The sequence below is a fragment of the Haplochromis burtoni genome, unplaced genomic scaffold, assembly GCF_018398535.1.
Source record: "Haplochromis burtoni strain Fernald_Lab_line unplaced genomic scaffold, NCSU_Asbu1 Contig_29, whole genome shotgun sequence".
Classification (NCBI taxonomy): Eukaryota; Metazoa; Chordata; class Actinopteri; order Cichliformes; family Cichlidae; genus Haplochromis; species Haplochromis burtoni.
This window is the reverse complement of record NW_024582390.1, coordinates 1,098,462-1,117,367: the sequence shown is the minus strand read 5'-3', so window position 1 is coordinate 1,117,367 and position 18,906 is coordinate 1,098,462. Positions and strand designations below refer to the sequence as shown.

At 39.2% G+C, this 18,906-nt stretch overlaps 2 protein-coding genes across 5 annotated transcripts in view; one reads left to right on the top strand and one right to left on the bottom strand.

Moving 5' to 3' along the window:
* Positions 1-8,506, bottom strand: part of LOC102288626 (protein FAM126B) — a 49,252-nt gene extending 40,746 nt beyond the window's left edge. Inside the window, exon 1 of one of the 3 annotated variants that reach the window (XM_042219170.1) lies at positions 8,242-8,506. The gene's annotated coding sequence lies outside the window, so the exon portion shown is untranslated. The remainder of the gene's footprint in view (positions 1-8,241) is intronic. The other 2 variants (XM_042219171.1, XM_005918311.3) reach the window with 2 other exon arrangements.
* A 2,288-nt stretch (positions 8,507-10,794) lies between these two features.
* On the top strand, positions 10,795-17,791 carry LOC102314317 (CASP8 and FADD-like apoptosis regulator). Of its 2 annotated transcripts, none has more exons than XM_014332404.2 (10): positions 10,795-11,032; positions 11,134-11,480; positions 11,563-11,668; positions 11,936-12,071; positions 13,658-13,713; positions 13,810-13,834; positions 14,024-14,067; positions 14,171-14,249; positions 15,080-15,581; positions 15,674-17,791. In XM_014332404.2, exons 2-10 carry the CDS (start codon positions 11,194-11,196, stop codon positions 15,801-15,803), a joined length of 1,365 nt encoding a protein of 454 aa, XP_014187890.1. In that variant the 5' UTR covers positions 10,795-11,032; positions 11,134-11,193; the 3' UTR covers positions 15,804-17,791. The 2 variants fall into 2 exon arrangements, with proteins under 2 accessions (XP_014187890.1, XP_005918369.1); XM_005918307.3 differs by having other exon boundaries at positions 10,796-11,032; positions 14,021-14,067.
* Positions 17,792-18,906: the final 1,115 nt, after the last annotated feature.

The following is an 18,906-nucleotide window of genomic DNA, read 5'->3' as shown; positions in this document are numbered from 1 at the left end:
GTTATCATCTGCCCCACAGATTACATTTTGCTCCATGCAACTTTGTCCTCATCCCTAAATGAAATTCAAGTTGACATGTCACTGTTTTGACACACTGCACATACAAGTGCAAAGGGTCCAAATGAGACACGCAGGAAGTGATTTTTAAAAAAAATGCAACCAAGTGCAGCCCATCTCTACCAAGACTATCTTGAAGCCACTTCTAAATAACCGAGCTCCAGATCATATCTCCAAAAAAGATCTCAGATAAGGTTTTCAGGAAGCTCAAGTCCACCACTCACAGCTCGATCTTCACCACAACAGCATCCACAACACTACAGACTGTCTTAATCTGTCAATCACCCTCATGCCTCTTCCCGTGATACTTGCGTCAGTACATCCAGGTCTTGTGAAAAAGAACCCAAAATAGTTGAGTTCCTCCACTTGAGGCCCACCCACTTCACACTCAGAAGCATACAGCTTCAATGCAAGCTATAGGTCATCAGCCAATGACGTTAACAGAACCATATCATCTGCAAAAGAGAGTAGAGATCTTGATTGTACCAGGTCTGTGGGCTTTCGTGGGCTTTCGCCCAGTCAGTCTATATGTGTTTTATTGAACTGGAAAATGCATGTAAACCACATTCTGGGGTATCCTATTGGGAGGCATGGTCACATTACCAGTAATAACTCAGACATGTTCCTCAGCAGAGTTTGACTCCACCAGCGCTGCCTCTTTTAATATAATAATAATGGTTAAATGGCCAACCTATTATTATTTTTAACATTTAACTACAAATAAGATCTTTGTCTATTATCTATTAATGGATAGATATAAGTGCAAAGCTACTTTGCAAAGCTGGCTTAGGGCTAGGCACCACTGTGCTCCAATGCACGAACACAAGCTACGTGTTAACATTACTCTGCACCACACAAATGCCTACTGTGCTGCATTACATTTACAATTGTAAAACAGGAGCCATGAGGTGGAGGAGAGTGCTTTTCTCAGTCACAAGTTCCCTGACATTTTAAATAAAAACACATGACCACTAATCCCACTACTGGCAGTGTTTTCACAGCGTGTGTGTGTGTCATATATTTAATGTCACTAGTGAAATAGAGGAAAGCGCTCTACTGCTGTTTAAGCCCTCAGTCTTTTTAACAATGAGCAACTCTGAGCTTTCATGACATGCCAAGACCACTGGACTGCTCACAGGCTGAGACCGCAACCCAAGGATTTGGATCAGAGAACTTAGTCCCTGAACTTCCTTCCACCCCAGTCATACTGTATGATCGAGAACAATGTGGACCGCATTTTGGCTCCATTCATATCACTGCAGCAGACTCAAAGAAATTACATCAGCTGCGCATGGCACTGTTCTATGAAATCTGCAAGGGACTGTAGCCAAGTTAATAAGCATTAGCCTCAAAGATCTGGTCATTCTCTTGCTCAGTTACTTTAGGACCTACACATCTTAAAACAATCAGACTAAGTAAACCAATTTTACTGCATTTCAGAGTTTCTCTAAATGTATATTTCATGGGCAAGGTTTATATAAACCCTCCAGAAAACATCACAAGCCTCCACATTCTTCCTTATCGTTTCCATCATATCACAACAACAAATAACTGCCAATAATTCAAAGGCTCCTGGAATCAAACAAGCTTTGGCATCTGCTCAACTTCAGACAGGCGCTGAGTCGTGACTGGCAAGCTAAGCAGGAGAGCGGAAAGCTGACTGAAGGGAAGGTAAAGCCCAGCAGAGAACAGGAACTTCTAAGAATATGATGGCCGAACATTACTGGCCCTTGTCACCTCTCGGTCTCTACAACAGAGGAGGAATCCGAAGCAAAAACGTTTGCAAGCTCCCCCTTCTTAAGGACTTGCTGATTTCTGCTTTACTGTTAACTGATGACTGCACATCAGTTTATGCTTGCTGACAAAGTGTTATTTGTTTATGAGAAATGGAGCAACCAGACTAAACTGGAGATCACACTTAATTGAATCAGTGCTAAAGCTAACACCACTAAGCCAGCTGTCTGCAGATGTAAGGATAATGCCAGATGTGAAGAAACAAACCCAGGGTGGTAAATTAGTGGGTGGAGGTTTCTGCTCTACTTGTGCTAAAACTTATTATTAAACTAGATGCCCCTCTATACGTAGTTAAATGTCTACCAATTTAAAGGTAGACATTATGGGCTCCAGAAAACCCCAACAGTTGATCAAATAATTAGGGATTCACTCAAATATTCAACTGTTTGGATATTGTGTTGTTGTGTAAATATTGTGTTTTCAACTTCTGGATTGGGTACATGACATCTCTCTCACCTCTCAGAAGCGATGATCACCTTCAGGTCACCTAACTGTTTCTAATTAGTGACTTTGTCATCATCTATTAGCGACCTGTCAAACCTATTTAGTAAAATCTTGCCACAAAAGTGCCTAAGAAAAAAATCTTTAGACAATATTGCTTTGCTACTCGCACTGCTATCCTGCTGGGTTCTCTCTCTCCACAGCTACAGCTGCACCCACATGGAGGTAGTGCATGCCATGTCATGAAAAAAGGTTAAGATGTATCCTATTGCTTCCAACTTTGACTCTCACTGATCATTCCATCCATCTTCTTCCACTTATCCAATTCAGGGTCATGGCAGAGCCTATCCCAGCTGTCACAGGGCAAGAAGCAGGCTACACCCTGGACAGCTCGCCAGTCTGTTCAAGGGCTAACACAGAGACAAAACAACCCTTCACACTTGCAATCACACCTTTTGACAAGTCACAATCACCAATTAACCTAACATGCAGTCATATCTCTAGACTGTGGGAGGACGCTGGAGTACTTTGAGAGAACCCACACAGGGAGAAGGAGAACATGCAAACTCACGTTAACTACGTTAATTCAGAGTCTAGCCATAACCTCACAGATGTGAAAAAGAAATGCAAAAATTCCTCCACAATAATGAGATAGTTGCTGCAGGACAATGATATAACTGCAAAAAGACACAGGCACTGTGTCTTAACCTTGCTTTTATATATGACTATAACAAGACAACAACCAGTTGGCAACCAGTTGCGTCAAGTCCTCTGTTGCAAAGAAATGTTGCAGATGAGTTATGCTCACTGGAGCAGACGGAGATCGAATGCAATGTGCAAGCAACCTGTCTGTTAAACCAGACAATTATAACATTTGCCAATCCACCTGTGAGTGATTGCAGTTAGTATGAGTTGGGCCAGGATTCTCTGGAGACAGGTTGCCTCCCACTAAGCGACCTTTGCAATTACCTTAAAAGCAATCGAGGTTGAAGGTGTTTCATGCTCAGTCTGTCAGAGATCAATTAGCTGCTGCAAGTACTTCGAATCGGTCACCAAATGTGCACAAGGAGGAGGTTGCGGTCCTATTTTAATTCTAGTGTGACTGAGCCATTAGCAACATTTCTACTTCTTTGGTTTTCCATTTAATGTCAATGTCAATTTTTAAAGTATGAAAAACACAACTTTCATTATGCACTAAAAGCCTTGTTTGTTTTCTCAATTTGCCATTAACAGTGTATAAGACAGGTTTGAGCATGGTTGATAAATACCTGCCGGTAATTACCTATTCGCTGTGCCTGAGTATAGCGGCGGCTTAAAATTTAACTTGATCTAACGGCACAACTTTATCAACAGAGGTATGCAAACATAGCAGTCAGTGACAGAAATTCACTAAAGCAGGTGAAAGCTTGTGACACTAGTATCAACCAGTCTTACTGTACAAAAGAACGAAGATAAAGCCTGATATTGTCTCACATGGGAATAGACAACTTCCCTTAGGGGATAGTACAGTTAATCTTACACAATCAAAACATTCACACAGACTCCGCAAACATAAAAGCAAATACTGCCAGCAAGCACCACCTAAATATAAACAGGGACGGCTTTAAATGTTTCCGCTTCAAGCACATGTAAATGTCTTTCACATCATATCAGACAGGTTTGACACAGGTGTTTAATAAAGAGCTGGTACAGTGATGTGTTCTCCCTTTGTCTCATATTTGATGCAGTGTCCACAAGCACTGGTTATTAAATGTTCTGTGCAAACAGTATGTTTAACAGTTCCTATATATGTCAACTATATGTGTGTTTTAAAGGCTTTGGGTATTTTCTCATACACTTTTGTACAACTGACTATTTAGAAGTGATGGCTGCTTTTTTAAGATGCAATTCACAAGTAAAACAACTACGGCCTCAATAACACAGGCTTAGAGACCAGTCTGTGAACCCCTAGGGAAAAATGTGTTCTCTGACTGAATCACATGTGATTTATGGCAGTCACTGGGTGAAATTGGTTGCAAAGGGGCATACAGTGTGGAGCCTAAAACATTTTTCCTAGTGACTCAGGGATGGGGGATACATCACTGAATGGTCTCAATACCTGTGTGACTTAAGCATAAACAAGCATTAATGTGTCAGTAAGTCAATGAATGAATTGACAGAAAATTACTCAACAACCACCTTAATAAGAAATTTATCATATTAGCAGATATTAGTGGCTATGATATCCCACTGGATAGTAGGGCTGGGCGATATGGCCTAAAATTCATATCGCGATATAATTTGAAGCATGTGCGGTAACGATATATATCGCGATATATTCTTTTCTTCTGTATAACGTATTTTCCACACTATAAGGCACACTTAAAATCCTTTAATTTTCTGAAAAATCGAGAGCGTGCCTTATGTATGAATTCTGGTTGTGCAGAGTTTTTGGCTTTCCCCATATTTCAAAAGTGCTTCATCTCTTTGCTATGACTCTCGGCATAATTTGCAGATGATAATGGTTGTAGCCACTGCGATGCTTTTGACCAAAACAGGCGCAGCTTGATGACATCATCAACATGTGCTATCGCGATAGAGAAGTAGACTAAAAAGCTCTATCGTTGGCCAAATTTATATCGTTTATATCGCCCACCCCTACTGGATAGCTCAGCATATTTGGATTTTTTCAGACACCCTTCCTGATTTATGGCCTTTTCAAGTGATTCATATCTACTCCCAGGACATAACCAGCGATCTTTTGCTTGTTAGGCGAGTGTGTAAACCCATACACTATGTATCCATTTAGATCAAATAAATAAAATGTATGACTTAATATAAACCTTTTATCTTTGGGTTTTGGATATTTGCTCACCTTCTGAATACACTTTAAGATGTTCAAAACTACAGTTTGGCTTTCACAATACGACAAAAAGCTGTAATTATGCGACAATGTTTAACAGTGCAACGATATATGTTGGCTATATAGATGCTATTACTTTCTGCTTTATTTGTAACGAAAAAAAAAAATACTATTTTGAACATTACAGCAACCATTAGGTTCATATAGATGAAAGTTCCTAATCTATGTCAAGGAATGTTTTGCAGTGTTTTTAATCACATATTGTAAGATTTATTGGTCATCAATAACTTTAACACACATTTACAATATTCTCTTATATTTTAAACACTAAGTAAATAATCTGCAGGTAAAAAAATATTGTTACAGCGATATATGCATGATGGTTAAATTCTGTGCTGATGCCAATGTTAAAATTTTGTTAATTTTGTTGTTTCTGTGTAATTTATTACCTCTTTTGTACAAAAGAAACAAAGAAGCCTTCATTAAGATTAACTGTAAAGTTAACATCAGTGAACATTTAGGCATCACAAAACCGATGTGAAACACGTGGCCGTGATTATACATCAGTGGATCCCTATGAATACTGGTAGCTGTAGGAGTAGTTCAGCACAAACATCATGCTTCTCGGCCTCTCATGAACTCATGTTGGAGAGATTCACTGTACATCACGGAGACAGCCAACACACTGACAGAGCTCATACCTGGCAGCGCAGTGAATCAACCACCCTGCGGCTCTCTCTACATGCCAACCACATATCCAGCTGACTCAAGACCGCACGCAACATGATAAAACGGACTCTTTTGAAGACTTTAAAGTATGCGTAGAAACCAATTTAAATGTTAAATAATAGCCAACAAAAACAAAAAGGCTCTAATCTGAAATCCCCACATATTCAGACTCTACAGGGAGGAATTGTGAGGTTTCTTGTCTGCTTGTGGACTCATAGTGACAACAACAAACATGGTGATGCAGCTCTTCTCTGCTGGAAGGAAAGGAAGGGCAGGGGGCTGCCTGCCTGTGTGATCCTCTGGCGCTGTGGGTGAGTACAATGGAAAATAGTCCCCATTGCTAATCCATGGCAGGCTAATTACAGCTTTGATCCCCTAAGCGTGTGCATCACTGTTGGTGGGTGGGAAGGAGGCAACACACTACTGGGCTCAATACCGTTATGGCAAAACTTGTTTTGGCTCAAAGATGTCTCCATTTACTCACAAACGGTGCAGAGGTGGAACCAATGTGCTGTCAAATCTTACATACACTATATTAATACAAAGGTCAAAAGAGTCCTTAAACCATCAGCCAATAGTTTTATGAGCATACAATCCTTCATCGAGCAAATCCACCAGCTTCACAATATGATCCAAAGTCACCAACAAGGTTACCATTTACTCCACTGAGCAGCACATGAAACCCAACTCCTGGAGACATGAGACACAGATTAAGTGGGTAACTGGAGTTTCTGTCTAAAATAGGCCGCAGCTCTGATGATAGCCTAGTCCCAAAACACATGGTGGTGGAAATACAGCAAGGGAGGAGGAGGACAGAGGAGGATGAAGGCTGAGGATGAGCAGCAGATAACTTTGAATTATCTAAAGCTTGAGCTCCACACCTTTGCTCATTATGCCATTAGTGTAATGGTGGCTTATTAGCCTAGACCAATATCACTCCAAGCAGTATCCTTTTAATTTACTGTTTGCTGTCTTGAGCCACAGCAAAATGTCAGTATGGAAGAAGCAATGTAAAAAGTCAGACACAAACATGCTTAGCTTTATGATCACTTTGAAAAACCTCCACCATCTCCAGTTCATAACCTGTGCTGTTTTAAAGGAGGTTTTTTTGGGTTTTCAAGTGGCTTGCATTAGTTATCCCACTATCAATCAGGATCCCCCTCCCCATCTCAATGATAGTCATTTGATGTGTATTAATAAAGCATATTTAAATGTTATTATTTAATGTAGGTGCAGTTACACTAATACTGCTTGGTTGACACTCAGTTCCAAGGCACTTCGGTCAAAGCATACAAATAGACCTCAGCACCCAGTTTTGTTTTGTTTTTTAAATCCAGCCTTACTTTCGTTTCAGTAATTTTTCCTCATGATGAGCTTATCAGTCATCTATTAAACAGCTTGAACAGCCCTAACCTCCATGAATGATGCTATATCAATAAAGTTTGATTAACTTATTAATTGATTGAGCAGCAGAGGCATGCATTAGGTGAATTAGCACAGCATTGTTTAAGTTATTTGTTCATACCTAAGCCATTCCAGCATATTACTATAGGAATGCATCTATGACGGGACCTGAAATCACCTTGAAGCTGCTGCAAGTTTAAGGTTATTATGGTATAAAAGCTTAAAACACACACATAAACAGACTGGCCATGCTAGCGTGTTTCTACACATGGGTTATTTATTCAGAAGCAACGAATCCGCCTTAAAAAAAAGTTATAAATGCAGTCGAGAGTTTTAAACCTGGGACTTCCGCTTGTTTGGGGTTTTTTTTTTCCTTTGGTTTGTTTTTTATATCAATATCAAAATAAAACCGTTTGTTAAAAAAATATGTGCTGCAACGTATTGTGCGATTCAACTACGTATGAATTTATGTTTGTATAAATTGCGGTGGATACATGTAGTTGGTGGGGTAATGTCACAACACAATCACTGTTTAACCTTAAACACTGAAGACACCGTGCAGTCCTAACGGTCACGCAGCTATGTTAGCCAGGTAGTTAACTGCTAGCAAACGGTTGCTCCGACACTGCCACGAAGCCTGAACCTGTACGCCAACGTTAGCTACCTTAGCTCTGCTCGAATGCCGTTAGCACGCCTGTTACAGTCAGCAGCTGTTGGACATCCTCGTTTTTCCATCAGTCGTGACCAGGCCGGGGCTGCTGAGTGCTGCCAGCCTGGCTCCAGCCCAGAGCAATCTGCTGTGTGGTCCTTTTCCTAAAAGACACCCCGCAGACGTTGAAGCCTCCTTGCCGCGGTTTTACATCCACATTAACACAACAACTGTGCTGTGATGTTCCAACTCAGCAGCAGCAGCAGCCCCGGTCTGCGACTACCTGGAAAATCCTTCCTCTTGTAATAGTAAATTAAATACTCACTCGAACTGAAGCTGGTTACAGTGATGCTACACAGTGGCTCTTTTGGGGAACCGGGAACCGTGTTTGGTCAGAGCGGTCACCCAGGTCGTGTATCTTCCCTTCTTCAAATGGTCCCTCGCTCCGCCAGCAGTACCTCCGTATGATCTCTCCACACTGCAATGATGGTGCTGAGACACAGCGAGACACGATTGGCCAGGCTGAACGGAACTCAGTGAGCTTTGGTAAGCAGAAATCTCCGGCGACCTGCAGGGGGAGTAGCAGTGGTGCGTTCAAGCCCATTGGAAAAGTTACAATCAATGGTTTAACACGCTCATATTGCCACAGATAGCCGTTAATTTTTTTTTTTATGTGTATGATTATCCCTCCAGAGTCTGAAACCCACCATAAGCCACTGAATCTGTTTAAGAAAGAAACGATAAAAAAGATAAAGATAAGACTTTAATATCCCGTTGTTACAGCAGTTAAAAAATTAAACCCAACAAACATATGAGATGTGATATCTTAAATAGCCGAATAGTATGCAGCTCAGTAAAACAATACAGCATGACAAAGCATATATCTAGAGAAGGTAAGACTATTGTGAAATCAGAATACAGCTTAATAAATGTAGTGAAACCAGCATAGCAAATACATAACTTAAACAAATATTCAGAGCTTTGCTGTTTAATTTTTAATGAAGAATAATTTAAATTACATTAAATTAACTTTAAATTGTTACAATTTAAACATTATGTTACCAGACAATGTATGAATAATAAAGGGACTTATTACAGAATATTTGCCTCTGACACAGATTTGCCTCTGTGCAACAGGGCAAGCATGACTGTTTTGTTCCACAGTATGAGGGTCCACCTACCCCTTGCTGCAACACTCAGTGGGTGAAAGGTGTTAGACAGGAATCTGTTTCTAAAGGTTTATTTTTACAGAGTTCAGTCAGGCTTCTGGTTGAACCTCGAGAGATTTTACAGACAGAGAAGCAGGATTATCATCCGTAGTGGTTCAGTGTTTAACGTGAGGCTCAAATCTCTCAGCACACGACTATCCCAGCATGACACAGCATGATACACACAAAATCCAAAGAATGAACTAATGTCACTTTGTTGTGGAAAATGCAGTCATAGGCGTTCAAATGGGCAAAAAGATTATTTGCTAAGGGAAAAAATCAGGTTATTGCAAATTATGATCCAGTTAAGTGATACATTTATCTTTTTTCCAGCTTGTATGAGAAATTTATTTTCTCTCTGGTAAAAACAAAGAAACAAAGAAACAATAAAACAAAATTGAAAAAATCTATTGCAATGACAAATTCATATAGCACATTTAATTGTATGTAAAAATCAAAATACTTAACATAGAAGCAAAAACACTTTACAGAGAGTTAAACACAGTTAAATTTAGGCCTGTGAGAAAAACCAAGGTTTTGAGTCTGTTTTTGGATTAGACAGAGTTGTAACTGACCTCAGCACCACAGCTATGCCTGATTTAGACTTCCGCGGGAAATCTGCATCATAACTTACAATGTAACCTCGAAAAGTCCTTTAACCCTTCGCAGCAACCTTCTAAATAACATGAGGTGCACCTCTAAAGACATGTAACCCTACGTTGGGGTCGATGCAGCCGACAACGAATGAGTGGCGTGTGGAAGGTTGCAGCTGACAGCTAAAGGGGGTTTCGTCATAAGTTAGACTGTAAACTTTTCGCAGAAGTCAACCTTAACTGAAAACACCCTCACCGCATTTAGATCTAATTTTGTAACTGATGAACTAGGTTCTCTGCGAACCATATTCGTGTCCTGATTATTCCATATTTTTCAGTGCTTTTAAAAAAAACTGCAGACAGTATATTTTCTTTAGTGGCAGATGTCGAAAATTTTACATGTGCAGGTCTAGGCACGGTGGCACATACCTCTTCAGTGAAGTATGTAAACAAAAAAAATCTCTAATAAAATAGCGCGAAAGAATATATATATATATATATAATATTATATATTATAAAATATATATATATATAATTATATAATATATATATATATAATAATATATATATTAATATATTAAGTAGTTAGCAATCTGCACAATTTTGCTTGGTGCAAAACGTCCTACCGTAAGTAGTTTATGACATTTCTGCTGTCACAGAGTAATTCCAGCACAAATTTAAGTAGGTATGACGGTTTGCCACTTAACTTTGCCCATCAGAGTATGCTTGTAGCTCATAATTATAAAGCCAGGACGGTTTGGCACTTCATTTTACCCATCAGAGTATGTTTCTAGCTCTTATCAACAAAGGTAGATGATTTGCCACTAATTTTAGCTGTAAAATATGCTTCTAGCTCATATTCACAAAGGTAGGACGATTTGCCACTAAATTTTAGCTGTTAGTATGCTTGTAGGTCACACTCACAAAGGTAGGATGGTATGGCACTTAATTTTACCCGTCAGAGTATTTTTCTGGCTAATATTCACAAAAGTAGGACGGTTCGCTACTTCATTTCGTGTTGTGCGCATGCGCAGAAACAACGGGTAGGATGGTTTGTCAGGTACACCTCTCGTGCTTCCGCCATGACTTCATTTGTGGGTGTGGTCTGCTATTTTTCTTTGCTTTCGCTTTACGTTCGTGCGTTGCGCAGTTTTTGCAAAAGGACAGAATCAGGAATTACTTATATGGTATTGCTGGTTTCGTTTTACGTTGGGGAGTATTTGGTAAATCCCCTTCCTCGCGTTTTTAGGCGGTGCGTCATTCTATAGTTTTCCTTCTTCTGCTTTGCTACGTGTTTGTTGCAGGACTCTTTTCGGTAAGGTCTCTCTATAATTTAATAACTATCCATTAGCAATGACTTATTATATTTTCACGACTTTTTGTGGATCTTAACATTGTGATTATTGTGACCCACAGGCTTTGACTATAATTCTTTATTAAGGGCTCATCTCCTCTTAAAGTTTTACCAAAGTCCACATGGCTGTTCCGGATCAATTTCAGCTACTTGCTATAAATGAAATCGCGGAAGCTCTCAGCAGCAATGAACGCAGTAGGCTCTTCTATTTATGTGAAAGCTTGGACACGGACCACAGTGTGGCTTGTATGAAGGAGATGCTCAGATCAAAAGTGACGCAGCATCAAAACGCTCACCTGTTTCTGGCAGAGCTCATGTGGCGTTTGGGGCGTTTGGATATCCTAAGGAAGGTGTGTAAAGTCAACAGGGATGACTTGGAGAGGACCAGACAAATGGTCCCACGTTTCAGGTAAGACATCCTTTAAGATGAGCTGATGAATTGTAAAGATTTGAAGAATCGAAGTTAACAGTGTTTGTTCCACTTACTGCAGAGTATTGATGACAGAACTAAGTGAGGAGCTGGACACTGGAGATTTGGACAGTATTAAATTCCTGTTAAGCTGCAAATTATCTCGTGAAAAGCTTGAGAAGACAAAGGTAAAAACAACAACAAAAACCCCAAATGAATGAGACATGATTTTGTTTTCACTCACTTTCAAATTTATGTGGGTGGGGGTTTATTACTAACAGCATTAACATGGTAATTTTAATGTAATTTAAATTATTATTAACATGGTGCAGTCAACGATGGGACCCCCCCCCCCCAAAAAAAAAATAAATAAATAAATAAAAAAAATTAAGTAATTGATTAATTAAAAAAAAAACAACATTTTAGACATTTTTGCCATTTCTTTTGTGTTACAGAGTTTTCTGGATATCATTGTTGAACTTGAAAAGCTGGATTCAGTCTCACCAGAAAGACTTGACTTCGTAGAGGACTGCTTGATAAACATTGGCAGGATCGATCTAGTCAAAAAACTGACCACTTACAAGAATTCAGGTCAGTCTGTGTTTCCCTTTTCGCTTTATATACCGAAGGGCTTGAAATAGCATCGCCACGAGAAAGGTTTGTAACAGTTATGCAGTGAGAAGTGGGAAACACTTCCCTACTAGTTACACAGAACTGGGTTAAGTTTTATGTTCCTCATCAGTATAGCATACCCGAAACTATCGATACTCACAATCACTCATAATTAATGCAAATATCTATTTCAGTATTTCAGAAACAGCTGATCTACTTGGATTTTCCCACGCCACCATCTCTAGGGTTTACAGAAAATGAAACAAAAACAAGAACTTATCCAGTGGGCGAAAATGCCATGTTGATCTCAGAGGTCAGAGGACAAGGGTCAGACTGCTTCAAGCTGATAGGAAGGCAACAGTAACCCAAATAACTACTCGTTACAACCAAGGTACCCAGATGAGCTCTGAATGCGCAACAGGTTGAAGCTTGAAGGAGATGGGCAACAGCAGCAGAACACCACACCAGGTGATTTCCATGGGTTCGCCAAAATTGGACGACAGACGATCAGAAAAATGTGGTCTGGTCTGCCGAGTTTCACTTTCTGATGGTTCAGATGGTAGGGTCAAAATTTGGCTTAAATAATAAAAAAGCATGGATTTGGATCAATTGTGCTTTGCATTAATGGTTCGTGCTGTTGTTGGTGGTGGTGTAATGGTGTGGGAGATATTTTATTGGCACCACAGCCTACCTGAGTATTGTTGCGGATCATGTCCATCCCTTTATGACCACAGTGTGCCCATCTTCTGATGGCTGCTTCCAACAGGATAATGCGCCACACGACAAAGCTCGCATCGTCTCATACTGGTTTCTTGAACATGACGATGAGTTCACTGCAATCAAATGGCCCCCACAGTCACCAGATCTCAGTCTGATAGAGCACCTCTGGGATGTGGTTGAACGGGAGATTTTCCACATTGATGCTTAGCAGCAAAGTGTGACGCTATAACGTTGTCATGGACCAAAATCTCTGAGGAATGTTTTTCCTTCACCTTGTTGAATCTATGCCAATGAGAAGAATGGAGGCACTTCTGAAAGCAAAAAGGCATCCTATCCAGTATTAGCAAGATGTACCTAATGATGTGGCTGGTGAGTGTAGTAAGCAAAGAATAGGAAGTTTATTACATTTTCCATACCAAAAACTCAGTATTAAGGGTAAACACCTTTTTTTAGTTTGTGACGACCTGTTCTGAATGTAGCCTTCCTTTGGCCCTTGTTCACCTGGGACTGGCACCCTTGACCCAAAACTGGATAAACAGCTAAGAACATGAATGGACGGATGGACTTTTTTTGTGACTGTGCTCTGTTATAATGTTCAACAACTTTGACGCAAAAGTTAAAAGATTATGATCATGAAAAAATGACATCCAAATGCATTTCAGGTTTATTTAACCCCTGCAACCACAACAGTAGGGTAGATTCAATTTTCAGTACTAATTTAATGCTGTTTATTTAACGCGTTGGCTTGTTTCAAATGTAATAGGATAATTTTTCTTTAAACAGCGACAACAATAGAACAGCAAACACAGAGACATTATGTATGTATATATGCCTGTCTTTTACAGCTGGGGCACCTGAACAGCAGCGAAATTTGTCTCTGCAGCAACCCTGTAGAATTTCTGTGAGTGAGACACTCTGCAGATGTTAGTTCACATTTCCCATAATGTTTTCTCCACTAAAACCATAAAAACAATCTCCTCTTTTGTTTCCTCTACAGCATGTTACACAAGAGCGCCGCATTGGTAAGTCTAGCAAAATACCACAGATGTGTAGCCTAAGACTATATTTTTAATCAAAATACCTTTTCATCCCCATGAGACGCATATTGACTGATATCTAGTCTCACAGGGGCTTTACAGCTGGAAACCCCCTGTTGGCCCTGGTGTTTACTTTCTTCTTCTGTTAACCATATCACTCTTTGTTTGCAGTAGGAGTGAGCCCACGATCAGGTGCCTGCCTAGAGCCGAGCTCTGAGGTGAGGATTCCCCTCCTTCTCTGAGTATTTTGATTATATTTTCAAGTGTTGAATGACTCAGTTGCATTTACGACATTTCCCCACAATCTCATTTGAATTTCAGAGTCAGCCAGATTGCTATAAATTTAAGACTAATCCCAGAGGACACTGTGTGATCATAGACTGCGTGGGTAATGATGGAGGTGAGACACAAAGCACTTTGTACTTTTCTACTTAAACGGAAGTACCAAAATCACAGTGTAGAAATCCTTAATTAGAGGTATAGTCGTGCATTTATAATCCTGCTGGGGGAGAAAAATAAAAGGATGATCACCACATGCTGTAGTAGGTTTTAAAGCTGATGCATCATTGTGTACGCCGGATAAACCTACAGTTATACGCTTATCTGTATTCGATGTATTATTGGGTAGTTTCCAAACGAGGGACCAGCCCCATCCTAGAAAAATTCTTAATGGGAGAAGAACAAGAAAACTATTGTGCTACTCAGATTTGTATTTCTTTGGGAACTTCTTTTACGTCTGCAGCTTTCATGAAAAGGGAAGCTCATTTTACTTATTTGTGGTTTATTAACAGTTGACAAAATGTAGCTATTTTAGAAGGCAGGGGAAATTCAAAGGCTGTGAGCTTCTGAAAGAAAGAGCAATGTGTTGTATTTTATAAGCTTAACGTGTGTTTTATTGTAGCAGTATAATTATAAAAAGTCTGTTGTAACTACAGCTGAAACATAAATTTAGTGTAATTCAAAAACAAACAGTGTAGCACAGTAGCTCAAATTTAATTAAAAGTGCCTTACAGCTGCATATAACTGTGTAACAGGTTTTTACGTAGCAAGTTTTTGCTGTTAAAATGTGCATTTTAATCATTGTATTAAGATCATAAATGTGCACTTACCCTTTCAGTAGTTGTGGTTGCCACTGATCTGTGTTTTAAAAATGTAAAGCTACATTTGTCTTTTTAAATTATTGTCAAGGTGATGCTTAAATTCTCGTTTCATCTTTGCTCACTCCTTCAGAAAAATTGGAACAAACATTTAAGGCGCTTCGCTTCAGCGTGAATCTCCACCAGTATCTGAGTTCTGATGAGGTGTTTTCAGCTCTCGAAAATATTCTCGATAAGATGGAGAAACTCAGAAATGATAGCTTTGTGTGCTGCATCATTAGCCGTGGCACAGAAAGTCAACTTTTGGGCACAGATTCGACTGGCAATGGATTTTCTATCAACGAGGTCAGGCGTCTTTTCAATGCTAACAGATGCCCGTTGTTGGCGGGCAAGCCCAAACTTTTCTTCATCCAGAGATACAACATACCTAAGTTGTCCCTGCGCCCCAGGATGAACCCGGACGATGGGCACCTCGAGACAGATGGCTGTGATGGGGCTGTCACAGCAGCTATTCCTATGGATGCAGATGTGTTCTGGAGTCACTGCTGGACAGATGAGTGTCAGCTGGAAGAAGAGGAACATAGCTCTGTGTATGTGAAGGCTCTGACAAATGCTTTAAACAAAGCCCAAAACAGGTATAAACACTATTTAACTTTACCTCATCATCATGGAAGTTTTCTTATAAGTTTCTTATAAGCTAAACTGTTATTTGTTTGTGCTCTTACAGGAAAATTAAGATTGATGATATTCAAATGGAGGTGAACAACGTCGTCTTTGAACACAGCAGAAGTAATCCTCAAGCCAGCTACCACCTTGATGTAAAACACACCCTGAGGAGAGATCTGTACTTACAATAAAGAATTTATTTACTTTTTATTTGCTAAACACCGTGAAGTATCTGGCACCAGTACTGGTGTTACAGATAGGCCTTAGAGTCACTGTGCCCTGAATTGTGCTGATACCCTTATGTAACTAGATGTTAAATTCAGTTAGTGTGGGGACGAAAAAGTTAAACAGCCACACTGATAATTAGTTAAGGCAGCTCGAACTCAAGTTAATTATTTGCTTAGCAGTAACTTAGTGCTTTTGCAGCACTGAGGAGGCCACTGACTTTGGAGCGGAGGCACCTGTTCAGGTCCTGTTTCCTTGTGATAAAAAAATAGGACATTCATCAGCTTGCGCAGCTTAACTATACTTGTGGACTTCTTAATCTTTGAATGCAGGTGTCTCCATCCCAATGCCCCGGGTCTCCATAATCATGCACCTAGCCGTGAAGTCTGCCTGTACAAACATTTGTGGAAAAAATGGGCCATTCTAAAGAGCTCAGTGGTACGATTGGAAATGAAATTTTTAGGGACCAAAGCAGCTAAGCCATGCAGCGGCTGATCGGCTAAAGTCGTAGAGTGCAGTCGGGCTGAGGTATATAGTGCGTTAGAGTCACTACCACACTGCTGACTCATTAACTGCAGAGCTCATCGGGGATTAACGTCACAAACATAGCAGACATAGTTTGCTTTGAGAACACAATCAATTACACATAAATGACAGCATGAAGGCTTCTCTGTCATTTTATTTTTGTTTTTCGCTTTATTTTATTTCATTTTTTTATGTAGCAAATGAGTCAAATGGCCCTCAATCAAGTTTGTTGCCCTTCCAGTTGTATACTACGGCTGACAGTGTCGGACACACAAGTATTGATGCAGCTCAGAACTTGCTCAAGAAGAACGTTTTTATTGCGTATATAGTGACACCTATTGGTCATATGTAGTCATGACATGTTATAAAACTTTAAATGTGTATTTATTGTTATTATTAACCTTAATTTTCACCCAGCGTGTTGGTGTGTGTTTAATAATATATGTTGTGTTTCAACAGATTTATAATTTTAGCAGATAAATCAACTACAACAGTTCCCAACGTTAACTCCACAGGCAGCAACATTTTAAAACGTAAAGGTTTACCAAACAGGACGCCCAGTCATCCGGACTGTGATGAAAGTTACGGTGTATGGGGGGAAAGCAAAAAAAAGTAGGCTTAAATCTTAAAGATGACTTGCAATATTTATTTATACTCTACGCTGTACATTTGTGCATTTGTAACATTTTTTTTTGTCTTGTTGAAAACAATCTGAGCTAATTTGTGCTTTAAATTATTATTTTTAAAATGTATGCAGAAACCTTGAAAATTTCTCTTAATGAAGGAAACACTATCATGCTTTTTTTTAAGTACTTATATATGTTTATGTATGTGTAAATAGACATTCCCTCTAACTCATGTTGTAATTTTGTAATTTAACCCACTACTGTAGTTTGTTTTTGTCACCATGTAAGTACATTACAGTTTTTCGTTTGTTTTAAAATATGTATCTATGTTAGTGTGCTGCAGTGCAATTGGAAGGATGCTAACATAGTTGATACAAATTTAACATTTCATACAAAGATTTTTGTATGAATTGAAATGTTAAATTTGACATCCATAAGCTATTTTTCGCCTTTAATAAAAGTTAATTGTGTTGTATTTAATATTGCATCTGAAAAAACATGTTTGCATAGTCTATATGTGTTTTTTACTTTTATTTTTTAACATTTTCTATCATATTATGACATGTTGTATTACAACAAGGTTAAAAGAAAAATTAAAATAATGACTGGTACAATGGTTAGATTTGAGCATCAACTTGACCTTTTAGAAGTTCAACTCACCGAGGCCATGTAGTATTTTATTTCCCAAGAAACTCTGGAATCACAGAAAAGCAGTGACATCACATGTTATGTAAATGTAAATGCCCATGCCTCCACTTTGAACAAAGAGTTCTGCAAATAAAATAAATAGTCTACAAATCCAACCTTAAAGACCCCTCATTACGCTTTTTAAAGATTCTGCGCACAATTGCCATCAATGTGAAATTAACGTGTAATTATTTCTCTCTTTATGACATATGTTGACCTCTTTTTCACAGACACTGTGGTACTCTCCACTTTAGAACCTGCTGGGAGCATCAAAGTTGGATCCACTGGTCTCAGTAGCGTTGACAGGCACTACTGCAAGAAAATCACAAACCATGTGCAGCTGCACACTGCAGATTCTGTCTTCCAATATCAGTTATGCTACATGTAAAAAATGAAAGTATACATAAATATAGTGAAATATGCCGTGGTTCTGTAAAGGCAAAGTACAGCAGTAGGAAGTGAAGCTCTGGAAGCTGGACTAGGTTTGATGATGCTGACCTCTCCAGGCTTCCAGCCTTGAGTGCTGCCATATGAACTTTGTTTACTGGAATAGTATGAAAAACGCTATGAAGCAATGATGAAACATTTTCTAGTTTAACAAACTATTTTTTTAAATTAATTAAATATACTTTGAATGTCTATATGTGAATGTACAGAGGTATTTGAAGGTAAATGTACATATATGCACACAGGCACACAGAGAGAAAGACTACATACATAAATATTGTAGTATAAATATAAAACAATGGAACACAGATTATGTAGGTCTGTGAGTGTAATGGTGTCTGTGGCTGTGGTACAGGTATGTATAACTGTATATCTTTGTTGTATGAATATGAATGTGCAGGCATGAATGCACCTGTATGCGTATAGAAGCCATTGGCTGGCCATTTAAAAATGAGAGGAATGTTGCTGTCATAAGAAAGGAAGGAGAGATAAGATCATATAAGGTTATACTTCTTCCTGCTTCCTTTAGAGCCTAAAATGTCAGTTGGTTATACACAGACGAATAATATACAGTGTGTTTTGTTTTATTAAATGTCCACATGTCCATATGTTACCTTATAATGCTTTATATGCCTTATAATATAATGCAGCTGAAAGCCCACTTGAACAGCCAGTGATTTATTTCAAGAATTCCACTCCAGCTTCCACTTTTAGCTCAGTGCATTCTAAGTGTAACATTTACATTTCTTTCAGCGCTTGAACTTTAATCTTTAAGCGCAGACAC

Coding starts and splice junctions, on each gene's coding strand:
- LOC102314317 (XM_005918307.3), top strand. CDS start 11,194: ATGGCTGTTCCGGATCAATTTCAGCTACTTGCTATAAATGAAATCGCG. Junction 13,714..13,809: donor AGCAACCCTGTAGAATTTCT/GTGAGTGAGACA, acceptor TTTCCTCTACAG/CATGTTACACAAGAGCGCCG. Junction 14,250..15,079: donor CTGCGTGGGTAATGATGGAG/GTGAGACACAAA, acceptor TCACTCCTTCAG/AAAAATTGGAACAAACATTT.